At 45.1% G+C, this 19,389-nt stretch overlaps 1 protein-coding gene across 1 annotated transcript; it reads left to right on the plus strand.

Moving 5' to 3' along the window:
• Positions 1–2,923: 2,923 nt before the first annotated feature.
• On the plus strand, positions 2,924–4,818 carry LOC147972936 (uncharacterized). Its single transcript, XM_087521761.1, has 3 exons — positions 2,924–3,184; positions 3,611–3,692; positions 3,788–4,818. Exons 2-3 carry the CDS (start codon positions 3,611–3,613, stop codon positions 4,387–4,389), a joined length of 684 nt encoding a protein of 227 aa, XP_087377887.1. The 5' UTR covers positions 2,924–3,184; the 3' UTR covers positions 4,390–4,818.
• The last annotated feature ends 14,571 nt before the right edge of the window (positions 4,819–19,389 follow it).

Here is a 19,389-nt window from a genome sequence, read left to right on the forward strand (position 1 = left end):
ACATAACGATGTGAACTAGATTATTGACTCTAGTAAACCCTTTGAGTGTTGGTCACATAATGATGTGAACTATTGGTGTTAAATCACATGGCAATGTGAACTAGATTATTGACTCTAGTGCAAGTGGGAGACTGAAGGAAATATGCCCTAGAGGCAATAATAAAGTTATTATTTATTTCCTTATTTCATGATAAATGTTTATTATTCATGCTAGAATTGTATTAACTGGAAACATAATACATGTGTGAATACATAGACAAACAGAGTGTCACTAGTATGCCTCTACTTGACAGCTCGTTAATCAAAGATGGTTATGTTTCCTAACCATAGACAAAAAGTTGTTATTTGATTAACGGGATCACATCATTAGGAGAATGATGGATTGACTTGACCCAATCCGTTAGCTTAGCACTCGATCGTTTAGTATGTTGCTATTGCTTTCTTCATGACTTATACACGTTCCTATGACTATGAGATTATGCAACTCCTGTTTACCGGAGGAACACTTTGTGTGCTACCAAACGTCACAACGTAACTGGGTGATTATAAAGGATCTCTACAAGTGTCTTCAAAGGTACATGTTGGGTTGGCGTATTTCGAGATTAGGATTTATCACTCCGGTTGTCGGAGAGGTATCTCTGGGCCCTCTCGGTAATGCACATCACATAAGCCTTGCAAGCATTGCAACTAATGAGTTAGTTGCGAGATGATGTATTACAGAACGAGTAAAGCGACTTGTCGGTAACGAGATTGAACTAGGTATTAAGATATCGATGATCGAATCTCGGGCAAGTAACATACCGATGACAAAGGGAACAACGTATGTTGTTATGCGGTCTGACCGATAAAGATCTTCGTAGAATATGTAGGAGCCAATATGAGCATCTAGGTTCCGCTATTGGTTATTGACCGGAGACGTGTCTCGGTCATGTCTACATTGTTCTCGAACCCGTAGGGTCCGCACGCTTAAGGTTTCGATGACAGTTATATTATGAGTTTATGAGTTTTGATGTACCGAAGAAGTTCGGAGTCCCAGATGAGATCGGGGACATGACGAGGAGTCTCGAAATGGTCGAGACGTAAAGATCGATATATTGGACGACTATATTCGGACATCAGAAAGGTTCCGAGTGGTTCGGGTATTTTTTGGAGTACCGGGGAGTTACGGGAATACGGGGGAAGAAGTATATGGGCCTTATTGGGCTTTAGGGGAGAGGGAGAGGCAGGCCGCGCGCCCCCCCATTGACTAGTCCGAGTTGGACTAGGGGGAGGGGCGGCGCCCCCTCCTTCCTTCTCTTCCCTCTTCCCCTTCCTTGTCTCCTACTCCTACTACATGGAAGGACTCCTAGTTGGACTAGGAAAGGGGGAATCCTACTCCCGGTGGGAGTAGGACTCCCCTAGGGCGCGCCATAGAGAGGGCCGGCCCTCCCCTCCTCCACTCCTTTATATACGGGGGCAGGGTCATCCCATAGACACAAGTTGATCTTCGTCATCGTTCTCTTAGCCGTGTGCGGTGCCCCCCTTCACCATACTCCTCGATAATATTATAGCAGTGCTTAGGCGAAGCCCTGCGACGGTAGAATATCAAGATCGTCACCACGCCGTCGTGCTGAGGGAACTCTTCCCCGACACTTTGCTGCATCGGAGTTCGGGGATCGTCATCGAGCTGAACGTGTGCTAGAACTCGGAGGTGCCGTAGTTTCGGTGCTTGATCGGTCGGGCCATGAAGACGTACGACTACGTCAACCGCGTTGTGCTAACACTTCCGCTTCCGGTCTACGAGGGTACGTAGACAACACTCTCCCCTCTCGTTGCTATGCATCACCATGATCTTGAATGTGCGTAGGAAAATTTTAAAATTACTACGTTCCCCAACAGTTGCATTCTTATTTATTGCACATCATGGTATTTTTAGACGATGTACAGAATACCATATTTTTAAGCTTTGTTGTGCGTGACAGAAAAAATAGGCTTTTTTTTTGGCCATACACGGATGGGGGGAGGGGTTCACAGGGAGGGTTCCTCCAGCCAATGTTTTCGTTCGTTCTCTCCCTCTCCAAGGAACAAGTGGGGGAGACTTGTATGAGATCTCACATTTAGGTGTGATCATGTGATCAACCCTAAAAACGTATATTTAGACATTTGAAAAACAAACTGAAATTATTTAACAACATTCATGCGAGCTATGTCTACAACTTTGAAAAAACAGCTGAAAACTTGATGTACATTTAGAGATTCACAAAATATAAATTTCAATGTGAACAGTGGCAGCTTTGCGTGTATGGTACTTTGACACTTCCATGAATGTAAGTCGAATTAGGAGCTGAATCTTTTTAAGATTGTACATCAAACATTGATGCATGTCTACCAAAAGTTTGGAAATGCTTGAACATGTACAAAAAAAATCTATTTCAGTGACCTCACCTAATGTGAGATCTCATGCAAGCCTTCCCCGGGAACGAGTCGTCCTCCGGTTTCCTCCCCAGCTGCCGTCGGCAAGATATCGCGGTCCTCATTTTTTGTGAACAACATCTGATTAGCACTAGGCAACCATTGACAAGCCCCTACCGGGCAGGCTAGTTTGGTCATCTCTTTCCGGTCCATTTCTTGTCCGAGCTCAGATCATGTCATCATGACAGCAAAAGATGACCACCCAGGGTTAAGCACAATTCGACCGGGTGGTTCCGTGGGCTCTGGCTCGGGAGCGAATGCCAGCGCGCCACTTGCCTTCGTCACAGTGCGAGAACACTGCAAACTGATCGCTCAGTGTCACATCCAGCTTGCTCTACCACCGCCAGTAGAATTACTGTGCATCGTGAAAAATGCAGGGAGCTTTCTGTGCGGTGATCATCCTCGGGGAGGGAGAACGCCGACTAACAGCCACGACAGCGACGGCCTCCCCCGGGCGGGTGTGGTCGACGGTGCGAGCCAACGAGGCCAAGCGTTGGCGGGCCGTGTGGTGTGTGCCGCTGCCTTTCCAGCTTCTAGCTTCTTCTGCCCGGCTTCTTCTCCTTCTTCCCACCGGCAAGTCTCCTCCCCCGGATGAGCCAGGTGACGGACGCATATATAGCCGCGTACTCATTCATCCACACCGCCTCCCCATCCAATTCCCTCGCTCCACCGCCGCTCCTTCTCGGCCCTTCCCCGCCCCCTCGCATTGCAGGGAGGAGAGGACTCAATCAAGGTGATGTACCAGTACCACCACATCGTTGTCTCTCTCCCTCTCTCTCGATCGAAATCAGAAACATGCATTTGATTTAGGACTGCGTGTGGATGATTGGTTGATTTGATTGCGCCATGCCGAACCTTCTTGATGGCGGAAGCGTGTGCTTTCATTCACCAGTTAATTCCGTTTCTTTTTGGAGTGTGTTCTACGCTTCGAACTGCCCTTTCTTCTCATCAATTGTTTCCCTCTTTTGTGCCTAGCGAATAGTAGCGGGAATCGGTTGCGATCGGCAGTTGGTAGATCGATCGATCTCCTCTCTTGCTCTGCTCGCGTGAAATTGACGTGCCTCTGTTTCATTTTCTAACTCTGTTCTGCGAAGGAAGAGACTATAAGGTGGAAAATTTCGGCTAGAATTCTGACTTGGGAGGTGTGTGTGGAGTGCAGATGCCGACCATCATCATCAAGGTGGACCTGGATTGCGCCCGCTGCCACCGCAAGATCGAGAGGGTGCTCGACAGGATCAGAGGTACGTGCTTCGCTCGCACATCCTGTTTTCTGGATCAGAAGCTGTTGGTGTCGGCGTTAGCTTTGAGCCTGATGGTATTCTTGGCGTGCTTGCAGAGAAGGGCGAGTTCGTGATCGACGACATCGAGTACGATGAGAAGAACAACAAGGTGATCGTGAAGGGCCCCTTCGACGCGGACAAGCTCTCCGACAAGCTCTGCTGCAAGGCCTGCAAGATCATCAAGGAGATCGAGATCGTGGAGCCGCCGCCGCCGCCGCCGCCGCCGGAGGAGCCCAAGAAGGAGGTGCCCGCGCCCCCGCCGCCGGAGCCGGAGGTCGTGGTGCCGCCGGAGCCGGAGGTCGTGGTGCCGCCCAAGTGCCCCGAGCCGGCACCGGAGCCGCCCAAGGAGGAGCCGCCCAAGGAGGAGCCGCCCAAGAAGGAGGAGCCCGCGCCCCCGCCGCCCAAGGTCGTGGAGGTGCCGTACCCGTGGCCGTACCCCTACCCGTACCCGGCGTGGCCGTCGGACTGCTGCTGCTGCCACGGCCACGGCCACGGCGGCTGCTCCTGCAAGGAAGAGCCGGCGCCCGCGCCCCCGCCGCCCCAGTACAACATCTACCCGCAGTACCCGCCGTACCCGCAGCAGCCGGCGTACCCGCCGTGCGGCGGCTACAAGATCGTCTGCGAGGAGGACCCCTCCTACGCCTGCGCCATCATGTGATCGATCCATCAGTACGCCGTACAGTACTCCGTTCCCACCACCAGCTCCGTCGGTTGCTACGCTGCCGCCATTAATCCGGCCGTCCCGTATAAGCACCGTACAGATACGATGAACTCTTCGCGTACATATACACGCGCCACATCACATATACACCTACTCTCTACTCCCTCACTGTTTATTTCCCTGTGATTAGTAGAAGCCAGAATAAAATACATCACTACCCAAATGCATTCATGTGGTACTGCGTATACTACTACTACTAGTAGAAACTAAGGAGGATCTGAGATCGATCGATCAGTGTCTGCCGTCTCATTCTCAGCGCCCCACTTTCATCAAATTATTAGTATGTGCTGCTGTGACATCTTGTCACTTTAAATTATGTATTCATGTATGTTGCACTCTGATCTGATGGGGTTGTGCCAGGCTTCACTATCCTCACCAGCTACACTTTGTTGCGATGCCTCCGTCTGTCCCCAGAAGTGATTATGCAGTGTATTATTATTCTGTATGTGCATGTAAAGATGGGGCGAAAAGACACGGTTGATGGGTACGGACGGGATTGCGTCGAGGAGCGTCATGAGGAGGTCGTGATTAGGCGCGCACGTAACGCTGAGGCGATCTCTGATCGGGACGGGAGGAGGTGTTAAAGCGGGCGAGGTGGATGATGTGTCGCCGGCGTGGCCTCAGACGGTGGTGGGTGACATGAATAGATGGAGGCCAAGCAAACCACGTGCGACGTGTGGTTGGCCGTGTCGAATTCACACCAAAACAGATGGAGGCCATGCAAACACAAGCTAGTTGGGGCCAATTTTTCTTCATGGGTTTAAATTCAACTGAAAGTGAGCTCACCTCTCGAGTTCACCGTTGTTTGTTTCGTGAGGTGGTGGAGAATCAGAAGTCGCATCCACCTTGCGAGGACAAAATGGTTCTTGTGGTATGGTACCCTTTCTTCTTCCTTGCCCTCGAATTGCCGGGAACGGAGACGGAGGACCCACGGCCATTTCCGGCTACAGGCTGAGAGGTGAAAGGAAAGGAGGAGGCGTTCGGCGGTTGTGGGTGGGGTTGCTCGTAGCGGGCGGTGGGTTAGACTGTCCACGGCGACGTCGCCGTCGCCTGTATCTCCTCTCGGGGTCGGGGGTCCTGTCCTCCTCAGCTCGCCTCGATTGTGCCTACCGGTACCGGAGGACGGGAACGGGACGAGAGAGTGGGCGGAGATATGCAGGATCCCCATGGCTTTCCATGCCCGGCCCCCAGGGAGTCGACGCCGATCGGGACGGGCCACCGGCACCTCTTTTGTGCGGATCCTGCGCCCGTGGGCCTGGGAATTGTTCTCGTCCCTCGTGCTTCAGTCTCATGGGCCGTCTCACTTCTCACGACACGGACGGGCGAATTTCGACTCGAAAACCTCTGCATCGTCTAAAATAACTCAAAAACCTCTGCTGTTATGCAGCCGTTGCCATCGACGAGCGCAACTGACTAGTCTTGGTGATGGCCAGCCCAACCTTGATGCATCGTCATACGACAACGGTCGCGCATGAATCTTGCAGAAATCATGGGAGCTACTCCCTCCGTTTTAAATTACTTGTCGCCGAAATGGATGTATCTAAAACTAAAATACATCTAAATACATTTATACCTGCGACAAGTAATTCAGAACGGAGGGAGTAGTATTACAGAGACCCACTACCCAATCGACCCAGACCAGACAGCGTATGGTTGTCACCTCACCCTCCGATTGCACGAGGCGCCATGCCCTTTTTGGTCCAGTGCAGTGCACTACAGCAGCCCCGGCCAAGTCGCAAATCCTATCGTGATTTTCGTCTTGTAGCTTGATCAGCTGAGCTCCCCGTCTTGGCAAGTTGCGGCCCGCTGCTGATCCTGACCTGCCACGTACACCGTCGGTGTTCAACTGGATAAGCCAAGGCAGGACACTGCACATTAGTGCGGTCGAGCTCCACCCAAAGAACAGAAATTACAGTCCGGTGTTCTGTCCCATTGGCTGCTCTCCGCGAAAAGTGCCTCCTGACGGCACACACGAGATGTTCCACCACCGACGCTATCGGCCTATCATTGAGTCTTTTTCTATGAAGGGCGATTTTATTATTTCAGAATGTAGCATCAAGGAAATACAAAACATTATAAGTAACATTCACTACAACACGGTTTAGAAACAGAGGCATTTTCTAAAAGGCGTTAAAAAAGTGCCTTAGACTATCTCTCTTTAAAGGCGTTCTGAACAAAGTGCCTTCAAAGGCCCGCATTAGCAGACACTAATGAAGAACGCCTCAAAACAGGCTGGCATTCCGAGAAAATGCAGTAATATGTAATATCTAAAGGAGCGTTTTGCAAAATGCGACAGCAGATTTAGAGGCGTTTATAAAACGCCATAATATATCAAAGCATAGGGGGCGTTTCAAAAATTGCCAGGATACACTTTGAAGGCGTTTCGGAGGAAAACGCCTCGTAATCCTGGTTAAATTTATAAATTAGCCCCTACTGTATGAAAGATGTGCTAATACGGCCTTCCACGAGTGCGACCCACCAGGCCAAATGCAAACACTAGAAAATTGGTAGAGCTTGCAGTAACGGAAATGCTAGTTGGTCCGATGGCAAAGCTTCTGTGCCTGGAAGGCTCAGGTCGGTAGTTCGAGTCATTGATGTCTTCTTTTTTTAAATTGTGCCCCACCGTTCGCAAATAGAGTAGCAATTTATTTAGTCCCATACTGCTTGCCGAGCTAAACTTGGGCCGGTTTAAAAGGACACCCGCATACTTCCTGGTAAGCATTTTCTAACATATTGTAGTGTGAATCAGTTTGGCGGTTGGGCACTGGACGTGACGCGATTACCGGGGTAGGCCCATGAGTGAGTCCCAGTCGACGGTGTCGCATCCTTCCTCGTAATTATTTTGCTCTCTTCTATCAATGAAATGATACACAAGCGAGATATGCATGTCTGATCATCCTTTGTCTCTCTGCTCCGACACCATGCTCGTGTCTTCTTGCGTTCGTGTCAATGTGTCGCATCCTTCCTCGTAATTATTTTGCTCTCTTCTATCAATGAAATGATACATAAACCTTGCGTATTTGCAGAAGAAAATACATCAATTTGGAGATATGCATGTCTACCTAAAACATGTGCCAAGATGTTTACTTTGGTCTTTGGAAGCATAGAAAGCTAGCTGGGCTAGGCATGTTTAGCTATGTTGTGTTCTCTGTTTGGGCTGATCATCCTTTGTCTCTCTGCTCCGGCACCATGCTCGTGTCTTCTTGCGTTCGTGTCAATGTGTCGCATCCTTCCTCGTAATTATTTTGCTCTTTTCTATCAATGAAATGATACATAAACCTTGCGTATTTGCAGAAGAAAATACATCAATTTGGAGATATGCATGTCTACCTAAAACATGTGCCAAGATGTTTACTTTGGTCTTTGGAAGCATAGAAAGCTAGCTGGGCTAGGCATGTTTAGCTATGTTGTGTTCTCTGTTTGGGTTGATCATCCTTTGTCTCTCTGCTCCGGCACCATGCTCGTGTCTTCTTGCGTTCGTGTCAATGTGTCGCATCCTTCCTCGTAATTATTTTGCTCTTTTCTATCAATGAAATGATACACAAGCCTTGCGTATTTGCAGAAGAAAATACATCAATTTGGAGATATGCATGTCTACCTAAAACATGTGCCAAGATGTTTACTTTGGTCTTTGAAAGCATAGAAAGCTAGTTGGGCTAGGCATGTTTAGCTATGTTGTGTTCTCTGTTTGGGCTGATCATCCTTTGTCTCTCTGCTCCGGCACCATGCTCGTGTCTTCTTGCGTTCGTGTCAATGTGTCGCATCCTTCCTCGTAATTATTTTGCTCTCTTCTATCAATGAAATGATACACAAGCCTTGCGTATTTGCAGAAGAAAATACATCAATTTGGAGATATGCATGTCTGATCATCCTTTGTCTCTCTGCTCCGACACCATGCTCGTGTCTTCTTGCGTTCGTGTCAATGTGTCGCATCCTTCCTCGTAATTATTTTGCTCTCTTCTATCAATGAAATGATACATAAACCTTGCGTATTTGCAGAAGAAAATACATCAATTTGGAGATATGCATGTCTACCTAAAACATGTGCCAAGATGTTTACTTTGGTCTTTGGAAGCATAGAAAGCTAGCTGGGCTAGGCATGTTTAGCTATGTTGTGTTCTCTGTTTGGGCTGATCATCCTTTGTCTCTCTGCTCCGGCACCATGCTCGTGTCTTCTTGCGTTCGTGTCAATGTGTCGCATCCTTCCTCGTAATTATTTTGCTCTTTTCTATCAATGAAATGATACATAAACCTTGCGTATTTGCAGAAGAAAATACATCAATTTGGAGATATGCATGTCTACCTAAAACATGTGCCAAGATGTTTACTTTGGTCTTTGGAAGCATAGAAAGCTAGCTGGGCTAGGCATGTTTAGCTATGTTGTGTTCTCTGTTTGGGCTGATCATCCTTTGTCTCTCTGCTCCGGCACCATGCTCGTGTCTTCTTGCGTTCGTGTCAATGTGTCGCATCCTTCCTCGTAATTATTTTGCTCTTTTCTATCAATGAAATGATACACAAGCCTTGCGTATTTGCAGAAGAAAATACATCAATTTGGAGATATGCATGTCTACCTAAAACATGTGCCAAGATGTTTACTTTGGTCTTTGAAAGCATAGAAAGCTAGTTGGGCTAGGCATGTTTAGCTATGTTGTGTTCTCTGTTTGGGCTGATCATCCTTTGTCTCTCTGCTCCGGCACCATGCTCGTGTCTTCTTGCGTTCGTGTCAATGTGTCGCATCCTTCCTCGTAATTATTTTGCTCTCTTCTATCAATGAAATGATACACAAGCCTTGCGTATTTGCAGAAGAAAATACATCAATTTGGAGATATGCATGTCTGATCATCCTTTGTCTCTCTGCTCCGACACCATGCTCGTGTCTTCTTGCGTTCGTGTCAATGTGTCGCATCCTTCCTCGTAATTATTTTGCTCTCTTCTATCAATGAAATGATACATAAACCTTGCGTATTTGCAGAAGAAAATACATCAATTTGGAGATATGCATGTCTACCTAAAACATGTGCCAAGATGTTTACTTTGGTCTTTGGAAGCATAGAAAGCTAGCTGGGCTAGGCATGTTTAGCTATGTTGTGTTCTCTGTTTGGGCTGATCATCCTTTGTCTCTCTGCTCCGGCACCATGCTCGTGTCTTCTTGCGTTCGTGTCAATGTGTCGCATCCTTCCTCGTAATTATTTTGCTCTTTTCTATCAATGAAATGATACATAAACCTTGCGTATTTGCAGAAGAAAATACATCAATTTGGAGATATGCATGTCTACCTAAAACATGTGCCAAGATGTTTACTTTGGTCTTTGGAAGCATAGAAAGCTAGCTGGGCTAGGCATGTTTAGCTATGTTGTGTTCTCTGTTTGGGCTGATCATCCTTTGTCTCTCTGCTCCGGCACCATGCTCGTGTCTTCTTGCGTTCGTGTCAATGTGTCGCATCCTTCCTCGTAATTATTTTGCTCTTTTCTATCAATGAAATGATACACAAGCCTTGCGTATTTGCAGAAGAAAATACATCAATTTGGAGATATGCATGTCTACCTAAAACATGTGCCAAGATGTTTACTTTGGTCTTTGAAAGCATAGAAAGCTAGTTGGGCTAGGCATGTTTAGCTATGTTGTGTTCTCTGTTTGGGCTGATCATCCTTTGTCTCTCTGCTCCGGCACCATGCTCGTGTCTTCTTGCGTTCGTGTCAATGTGTCGCATCCTTCCTCGTAATTATTTTGCTCTCTTCTATCAATGAAATGATACACAAGCCTTGCGTATTTGCAGAAGAAAATACATCAATTTGGAGATATGCATGTCTGATCATCCTTTGTCTCTCTGCTCCGACACCATGCTCGTGTCTTCTTGCGTTCGTGTCAATGTGTCGCATCCTTCCTCGTAATTATTTTGCTCTCTTCTATCAATGAAATGATACATAAACCTTGCGTATTTGCAGAAGAAAATACATCAATTTGGAGATATGCATGTCTACCTAAAACATGTGCCAAGATGTTTACTTTGGTCTTTGGAAGCATAGAAAGCTAGCTGGGCTAGGCATGTTTAGCTATGTTGTGTTCTCTGTTTGGGCTGATCATCCTTTGTCTCTCTGCTCCGGCACCATGCTCGTGTCTTCTTGCGTTCGTGTCAATGTGTCGCATCCTTCCTCGTAATTATTTTGCTCTTTTCTATCAATGAAATGATACATAAACCTTGCGTATTTGCAGAAGAAAATACATCAATTTGGAGATATGCATGTCTACCTAAAACATGTGCCAAGATGTTTACTTTGGTCTTTGGAAGCATAGAAAGCTAGCTGGGCTAGGCATGTTTAGCTATGTTGTGTTCTCTGTTTGGGCTGATCATCCTTTGTCTCTCTGCTCCGGCACCATGCTCGTGTCTTCTTGCGTTCGTGTCAATGTGTCGCATCCTTCCTCGTAATTATTTTGCTCTTTTCTATCAATGAAATGATACACAAGCCTTGCGTATTTGCAGAAGAAAATACATCAATTTGGAGATATGCATGTCTACCTAAAACATGTGCCAAGATGTTTACTTTGGTCTTTGAAAGCATAGAAAGCTAGTTGGGCTAGGCATGTTTAGCTATGTTGTGTTCTCTGTTTGGGCTGATCATCCTTTGTCTCTCTGCTCCGGCACCATGCTCGTGTCTTCTTGCGTTCGTGTCAATGTGTCGCATCCTTCCTCGTAATTATTTTGCTCTCTTCTATCAATGAAATGATACACAAGCCTTGCGTATTTGCAGAAGAAAATACATCAATTTGGAGATATGCATGTCTACCTAAAACATGTGCCAAGATGTTTACTTTGGTCTTTGGAAGCATAGAAAGCTAGCTGGGCTAGGCATGTTTAGCTATGTTGTGTTCTCTGTTTGGGCTGATCATCCTTTGTCTCTCTGCTCCGGCACCATGCTCGTGTCTTCTTGCGTTCGTGTCAATGTGTCGCATCCTTCCTCGTAATTATTTTGCTCTCTTCTATCAATGAAATGATACACAAGCCTTGCGTATTTGCAGAAAAAAATACATCAATTTGAAGATATGCATGTCTACCTAAAACATGTGCCAAGATGTTTACTTTGGTCTTTGAAAGCATAGAAAGCTAGCTGGGCTAGGCATGTTTAGCTATGTTGTGTTCTCTGTTTGGGCTGATCATCCTTTGTCTCTCTGCTCCGGCACCATGCTCGTGTCTTCTTGCGTTCATGTCAATGTGTCGCATCCTTCCTCGTAATTATTTTGCTTTAGGTAGACATGTTTTAGGTAGACTTGCGTTCGTGTCAATGTGTCGCATCCTTCCTCGTAATTATTTTTTTAGGTAGACATGTTTTAGGTAGGCATGCATATCTCCAAAGTAAACATATCATTTCTCTTCTATCAATGAAATGATACACAAGCCTTGCGTATTTGCAGAAGAAAATACATCAATTTGGAGATATGCATGTCTACCTAAAACATGTGCCAAGATGTTTGCTTTTCCCCTGGAGCAATGCCTGAATTGAATTGACGATATTTCATGTGTACTCCCTCCGTAAATAAATATAAGGCCTCCTTTGGTTTGGAGGATTTTTGTAGGAATTCCATAGGATAGGATTTTTGTAGGAAAAATTTCTTTATAGTCCTTTGGTTTGTAGGAATGAAATACTATTTATATGGAGGAATTCTTCCTATCCTCCATAGTTTATAGGAAAATAAACATTAGGCTAGACTCAATGAAAAAAATCTCATGAAGTGAATCAAAGGGCATAATTCTTCCTATCCTCCATATTTTATAGGAAAATAAACATTAGGCTAGACTCAATGGAAAAAATCTCATGAAGTGAATCAAAGGGCATCTTCTTTCCTATTTCTATTCATAGGATTTGAGATGCATGTCATCTCATTTCCTATGACTTTTCTATTCCAATGATTTCCCTACCCTATGAATCAAATAAGTCTTTTTAGAGGTTTCACTAGGGAACTACATACGGATGTATATAGACATATTTTAGAGTTTAGATTCACTTGTTTTGCTTCATATGTAGTCACCTAGTGAAATGTCTAAAAAGACTTATATTTAGAAACGGAGAAAGTATATTGGAAAGAATCAACCAGAATTGTGGAATAGGGTGTCAATATATCAGAATCTCCGGTGCAAACGTTGATGAGCTCTAAATAGTCAAACTCAACAATGATCCTAGAGCACTCAATATCATGTAGCAGTTGAAGGCCTCGATATAGCGCCATGGCTTCTCCTATCACAACAAGGTATGCACATAGTACATGAGAATTGTGCAGGATCTACCGTCGGATAATCTGGGTTTCAACTTAACCTGATGCAGGGATTTCATAGATTTTTGTTTTGCACTCCCGCCGGCTGTCCGGCCAATCAGGTATTTTATCACCATACGTATACATATTTACTTGATAAAGCACTGAATTTTAAAACCAGATTTGTCTACACAATCTACCACTAGTAGTACCACTATTTAGTTATTTTCCAGAATTACAGTATACAAGGTTAATTTGTACACTATCCTATAAAATGATCTACTAATTTACTGATAATTAGTGTGTGTTTATTTTTCTAAAAGAAATATGCATCACATGATTGTTACTGTTGGAAATAAATACCTAAAAAGGTCAACTCGGATGAGATAATCAACTTGCTTGTTGAGCGAGACATGGTCATCATCGAGATTAAGTGAAAATAAATGCATTATTATTGCCAAAGCATATGCTTGGTTATCAATACGCTATCTATACCAAGACCTAGCATATTGTAACGTGTGATGTCTTCTTCGCCCTCCTCAAGTCTAAATCTTGGCTCCGCCCCTGGATACACCACAACTCACGCCGAAGGACCTGGCCGGAATAACTCTGATTCTTGTACGATGACTGATTCAAAGGTCATGCTCCACACAACGGGCTTGATGAAACCCCCCGGTGGCATGTCGAATAAAAAACCGTACGGACAATGTCGTACATGTAGCATTGCTCGTGGGTTTTCATCAACGGGATAAAACCAGGACAAGACGCTAGTGCGGTCGAGCTCCATTGTAAGAATTACGATCGTGTGGCGTGAGATGAGCACCAGCAGCCGAACGTGTTCTGACTCTATTAAGCCGGTGGTTTGGAAAATTGGGGCACCGTCGAAGCTTATATTTTTTGCATGGCTCATCATTCAAGACCATGTGCGAACGACGGACCGGCTCCAACGTCGAGGGTGGTCAAATCTTAGCCTGTGTCAATTACGCAAGAAGGAACCAGACATAGTGGCACACATATTGTTCATGTGTAGATACACAAGATGCATCTGGAGCGACAACAAAAGATGGTTAGGCCTGTACCAAGTGGATATTGTTGATGGGGCAGCTTAGTTAAAGAACGACCACACAAGGAAGGCTTTGGCTTCTCTAGTTATGCTTGTATCTTGGGAGATATGGTGTGAGGGGAGTGCTAGTGTTTTTAGGAATGTTCCGTCGATGCCGGGCTCCATTACGACCAAGGTTAAGGTTGAGGGCATGCTTTCGGGGATGGCGGGTGCGAGGCACTTGAGCTCTTTGGTGCCACGAGAATAGAAATGTTTGTACCCAGAATGACCATGTTTTTCTTTCAACTAGTCGCCTTGTAACACTCTTAAATTCTTCTTAATTGATAAAATGAGACAAATTGTTGGTCTCCGTTTTTAAACAAGATATTATATACCATCGGCTACTCACGACCCACATGAGATGATCCACCAAAGAGACGACCAGCAAAGCTATCATTGGGTCTATCTGACCAATAGATAGAACGTACTTCCTCCGTTCCAAAATAGATGATCCAACTTTATATTAAACTTAGTATAAAGTTGGGTCATCTATTTTGGAACGGAGGAAGTACGTACGTATGTACAAACTGTGCAGGATCTACTGCCGACAAATCTGGGTCTCAATGTTAAAGTAACCTGAGGTAGGGATTTCGTACTCGAATACAACTTTGTACAAAAACAACGACAATTAATATGGATCAGAGAGAGTATAACTTTTTTTTTTGTCGCCATTTCCTCATGTTGTGAAATGTCCTAGTTGCTCCACATAGTACGGGCTGGGCCTCGGTACCTGAAATGCTATCCGCAATTTTGCTGGCCTAGGCATGACCCAAATATATGAGAGCCACTTATGGGTCTAGGATCATGGGCCGGCACTAGAGCTATATTAAGTTCAACGCAAGATGCAAGCAAGTCTCGCCTGAAGGATTTCTTGCGACCTACGGTACTGGGCCAGCTCATATTCATCCATTCCTTGCTGGTTGGTTGTTCGCTTCTGTCTACTTCTTACATACATATTGTACATTGTTTTATATAGATCAGGACCATTTCCGATATACATGTTTATTTTTTCCAAATAAATGATTAATATTTTCTTAACAATTATTTTTTAATGTCTAATTTTTTCATACACATATTACTTATTTGTATACATCAGAAACAATTTTTATATACATATTTAATAATTTCCAAATACATGATTAATTTTTTTGATAACATATATTTTTATGTCTGTATATTTATTGTATACATCGGGAATTTTTTTATACACGTTTAATTTTTTTCAAATATAATTGATTAACATTTTTAGACATGTTTTTTATGTTTACTTGTTTTCACAGACATTGTAATTTTTTGTATACAACAGAAACATATTTATATACACATTTAGCATTTTCTAAGTGCATGATTAGAATTTTGAAAACATATATTTTTATTATACAGATCAGAAACACTTTTATATACATGTTTAACCTTATCCAAATACATGATTAACAATTTTTTGAACATGTATTTTTTATGTCTACTTTTTCGTACACATTTTACCTTTTTGTATACATCAGGAACAATTTTATATACAGATTTAATGTTTTCCAAATATATGATTAACATTTATGAAGATATATATTTTTTATGTCTACTTTTTTATATACACATTGTAAAAAAATGTATGTATTAGAAATATTTTTATAAACACGCTGCACATTATTTAAATACATGATTAACATTTTTTAGACACATGTTTTTTTATGTCTACTTTTGCATACACACTGTATTTTTTATACATTAGGAACATATTTTTATACACGTTTAAAATTTTCTAAATACATGATTAACATTTTTGAAGACATATATTTTTATGTCTATTTTTTAGATACATATCATACATATTTTGTGTAGATCAGAATAATTCTTTGTATACACGTTTATCATTTTTAAATATATGATGAACATTTTGTAAACATATAGTTTTGATGTTTACTTTTCCCACAAACATTGTACATTTTTTAATATATCAGGAACATTTTTTATATACACATTTAATATTTTTCAGTTACATGATTAACATTTTTTTCTATGTATATTTATGATGTCTATTCTTTCCATAGACATTATACAATTTTCGTATACGTTAGAAATATGTTTTCTATACACGTTTAACATCTTTCTGATTCGCGATTAACATTTTCTATACACGCACATCGACCGCAAGTTGCTGTTGCGTCCCATGCCGTCGTTGATCAGGCTTCAGAGTGCGGCCCCTTGCTGCAAGTTGCCGACTTGCAGCCAACCATGTGCCATCACCGCCCTAAACGAGACGCCCGATACGTCTACTCTGATCTTCCCAATCGCCTCAAACTGCGTGCTGCTCCTCTACTTCGTCGCAACGTGGATTTGTTCCGATTCTTAATTCGCTTGTTCTATCAGATTCGGCCGCCCCCGGCATGGCCGCATCGGCATCATGTCTGCGCGTTCGGCGTACCGACAGCCCTGTTAGACTGTCGGCTGCATTTTATTCCAGAGGAATTCGCTCCATGGCCACCGGCGCCGGAGACGATGCTGGATCTCTTCCTTGTCTCTGAGTCTGATAACACGCACGGACGCACGCACGCAGAAACGTGCTTCCAGCGGATCGTCTCCGTGGCGGGCCGTGCACCACCTGCTTGCACGATCGGGATGGGTGTTAATTTCTCTTTTGGACTCTTTCGGTGGTTTCCTCTGATAATCGGTGTGGGCGCCGCTGCGCTGCGCTGGGGACGAATGTCTTGGGGGTCCATCTGGCTTGGCCTTTGCATATTCCATCAGTCCTTTGTCTGCATCGCTCCTAGAAATGAAATTGACGTCCCTCCCTCCCTCCCTCCCTGTATGTAGTGCAAAGGGAACAAGTAAAGCTTCCCCGGATTATCTCCTTTTTCGCCCCAACTCTTTTCTGCCTTTGGGTCCGGAATTTCCATGAAAGCGAGAAAGGCAGCGGATTCTGCGTGGATAAGGGCGAAAGGCCCGAGAGTGTGTAAGGCCAACTCCAGCGCACGATATTAGACGGACGTCTGTTTTGATCAGTTTTCGTCCGTTTAAATAGTGCAATGAGGTCGTGTTCGGGCCTGTCCTGGGATGTGATGGTCGTGCGCCCAGCACACGGCCACATTCTTTGGCCCCATCCGGTCCGCCACGGTCAAAAAATTGCCATATATTCATATTTCAATGTCCAAAACAAGTTTGCACGTCTAAATATTAATTTTCTGAAAATAAAAATAGTTTTACAACCCAATCAAGATTGTTTTTAATAAAATAGTTTTACAACCAAATCAAAATTGTCTTGAATGAACATAAATGAACCAATACATCTATTGGTTGCCAATGTGAGTTCACACATGCTCAACCAAGTCATTTTGAAGATCCAAATGAGTATGCCAATCACGCATTTCATGATGAAACTGGGCAAACTGTTTAAATATGGTCGATTCTTGGTGCAGGGGCTCAACATTTTCACCTTGATAATCAAATCCTTGGTCGAAGACCCTGTCATCACGCTCGTCCTCGACGATCATGTTATGCATGATCACACAAGCAGTCATCACTTCCGAAAGCTTTCCTTCATCCCATGCCAGTGCAGGTTTTCGAACGATATCCCATCGGGATTAAAGCACACCAAAAGCACGTTCCACATCCTTTCTAACACTCGCTTGCATTCGGGCAAACCTCTTTCTCTTCTCACATTGGGGGTTCGAGATTGTCTTCACAAAAATTGACCACTGAGGATATATGCCATCATCAAGGTAGTATCCCTTGTTGTATTAGTGGTCGTTGATCTCAAAGTTGACAGGTGGGGAGTGGCCTTCTGCAAGCCTTGCGAAGACTGGAGAACGTTGCAGCACGTTGATATCATTGTGAGAACCTGCCATGCCGAAGAAAGAATGCCATATCCAAAGATCCTGCGAAGCCACCGCTTCTAATATGACAGTGCACGCTTTAACATGCCCCCTGTACTGGCCCTGCCAAGCAAATGGACAGTTCTTCCACTCCCAGTGCATACAATCTATGCTTTCTTAGCATGCATGAAAAACCTCTAGCTGCGTTGGTCGCCAACAATCTCTCTATATCAGCGGCATTTGGCTCCCTCAAGTACTCAGGGCCAAACACTACCACCACGGCCTTGCAGAAGTTGTACAGTGACAACAGACATGTGGACTCGCTCATACGCACATACTCATCCACCAGATCGCCTGGAATTCCATATGCAAGCATGCGGATGGCCGCGGTACATTTCTGGTAAGAGGAGAATCCAAGCTTGCCAAAGGCATCTGAGGGAGTCCTGGATTAGGGGGTGTCCGGATAGCCGGACTATATCTTCGGCCGGACTCCTGGACTATGAAGATACAAGATTGAAGACTTCGTCCCGTGTCCGGAAGGGACTTTTCTTGGCGATACGGATATGTAGATCTCCTACCATTGTAACCGACTCTGTGTAACCCTAGCCCTCTCCGGTGTCTATATAAACCGGAGAGTTTTAGTCCGTAGGACGAACAACAATCATACCATAGGCTAGCTTCTAGGGTTTAGCCTCTCTGATCTCGTGGTAGATCTACTCTTGTACTACCCATATCATCAATATTAATCAAGCAGGACGTAGGGTTTTACCTCCATCAAGAGGGCCCGAACCTGGGTAAAATATCGTGTCCCCTGCCTCCTGTTACCATCCGGCCTAGATGCACAGTTCGGGACCCCCTACCCGAGATCCGCCGGTTTTGACACCGACATTGGTGCTTTCATTGAGAGTTCCTCTGTGTCGTCACTTTTAGGCCCGATGGCTTCTCCGATCATCAACAGCGATGCGATCCAGGGTGAGACTTTTCTCCCCGGACAGATCTTCGCATTCGGCGGCTTTGCACTGCGGGCCAATTTGCTTGGTCATCTGGAGCAGATCGAAAGCTACGCCCCTAGCCATCAGGTCAGATTTGGAAGTTTGAACTACACGGCCAACATCCGCGGAGACTTGATCTTCGACGGATTCGAGCCACAGCCGAGTGCGCCGCACTGTCACGATGGGCATGATTTAGCTCTGCCGCCGAACAGTGCCCTAGAGGCCGCACCTGTGTCCGCTCCGACCCCTAGCTCGGAGCCGATCACACCAACCGAGGATGGGTGGTTAGACACCGCCTCAGGGGCTGCAATCTCTACGGCGATCGAGCCGAACACCAGCCCTATTCTCTGCGAAGCCCGTGACTCCAAGGGGCCGGACTCCTCTCCGGACTCCGAGCCCTCCGCACCCCGACCGATCGAACCCGATTGGGCGCCGATCATGGAGTTCACCGCCGCGGACATCTTTCAGCACTCGCCCTTCGGCGATATTCTGAATTCACTAAAGTCTCTCTCTTTGTCAAGAGAGCCCTGACCGGACTATGGTCGGCAAGGTTGGGATGTGGATGATGAAGAAATTCAAAGCCCACCCACCACCCACTTCGTAGTCACTGTCGATGATCTAACCGATATGCTCGACTTCGACTCCGAAGACATCGACAGTATGGACGCCGATGTAGGAGACGATCAAGAACCATCGCCTATAGGGCACTGGAAAGCCACCTCGTCGTATGATATATACATGGTGGACACCCCAAAAGAAGGCAATGACGATGGAACAGCGGAGGATG

Source organism: Triticum urartu, chromosome 5A (genome assembly GCF_056163025.1).
Source record: "Triticum urartu cultivar PI428250 chromosome 5A, HENAU_Tu73, whole genome shotgun sequence".
NCBI lineage: Eukaryota > Viridiplantae > Streptophyta > Magnoliopsida > Poales > Poaceae > Triticum > Triticum urartu.

What these genes read in the sequence shown, in the direction of transcription:
- LOC147972936 (XM_087521761.1), top strand. Translation starts at nt 3,611, where the DNA reads ATGCCGACCATCATCATCAAGGTGGACCTGGATTGCGCCCGCTGCCAC. An exon ending in GGTGCTCGACAGGATCAGAG is followed by an intron (nt 3,693 to 3,787) that starts GTACGTGCTTCG and finishes GCGTGCTTGCAG; the next exon opens with AGAAGGGCGAGTTCGTGATC.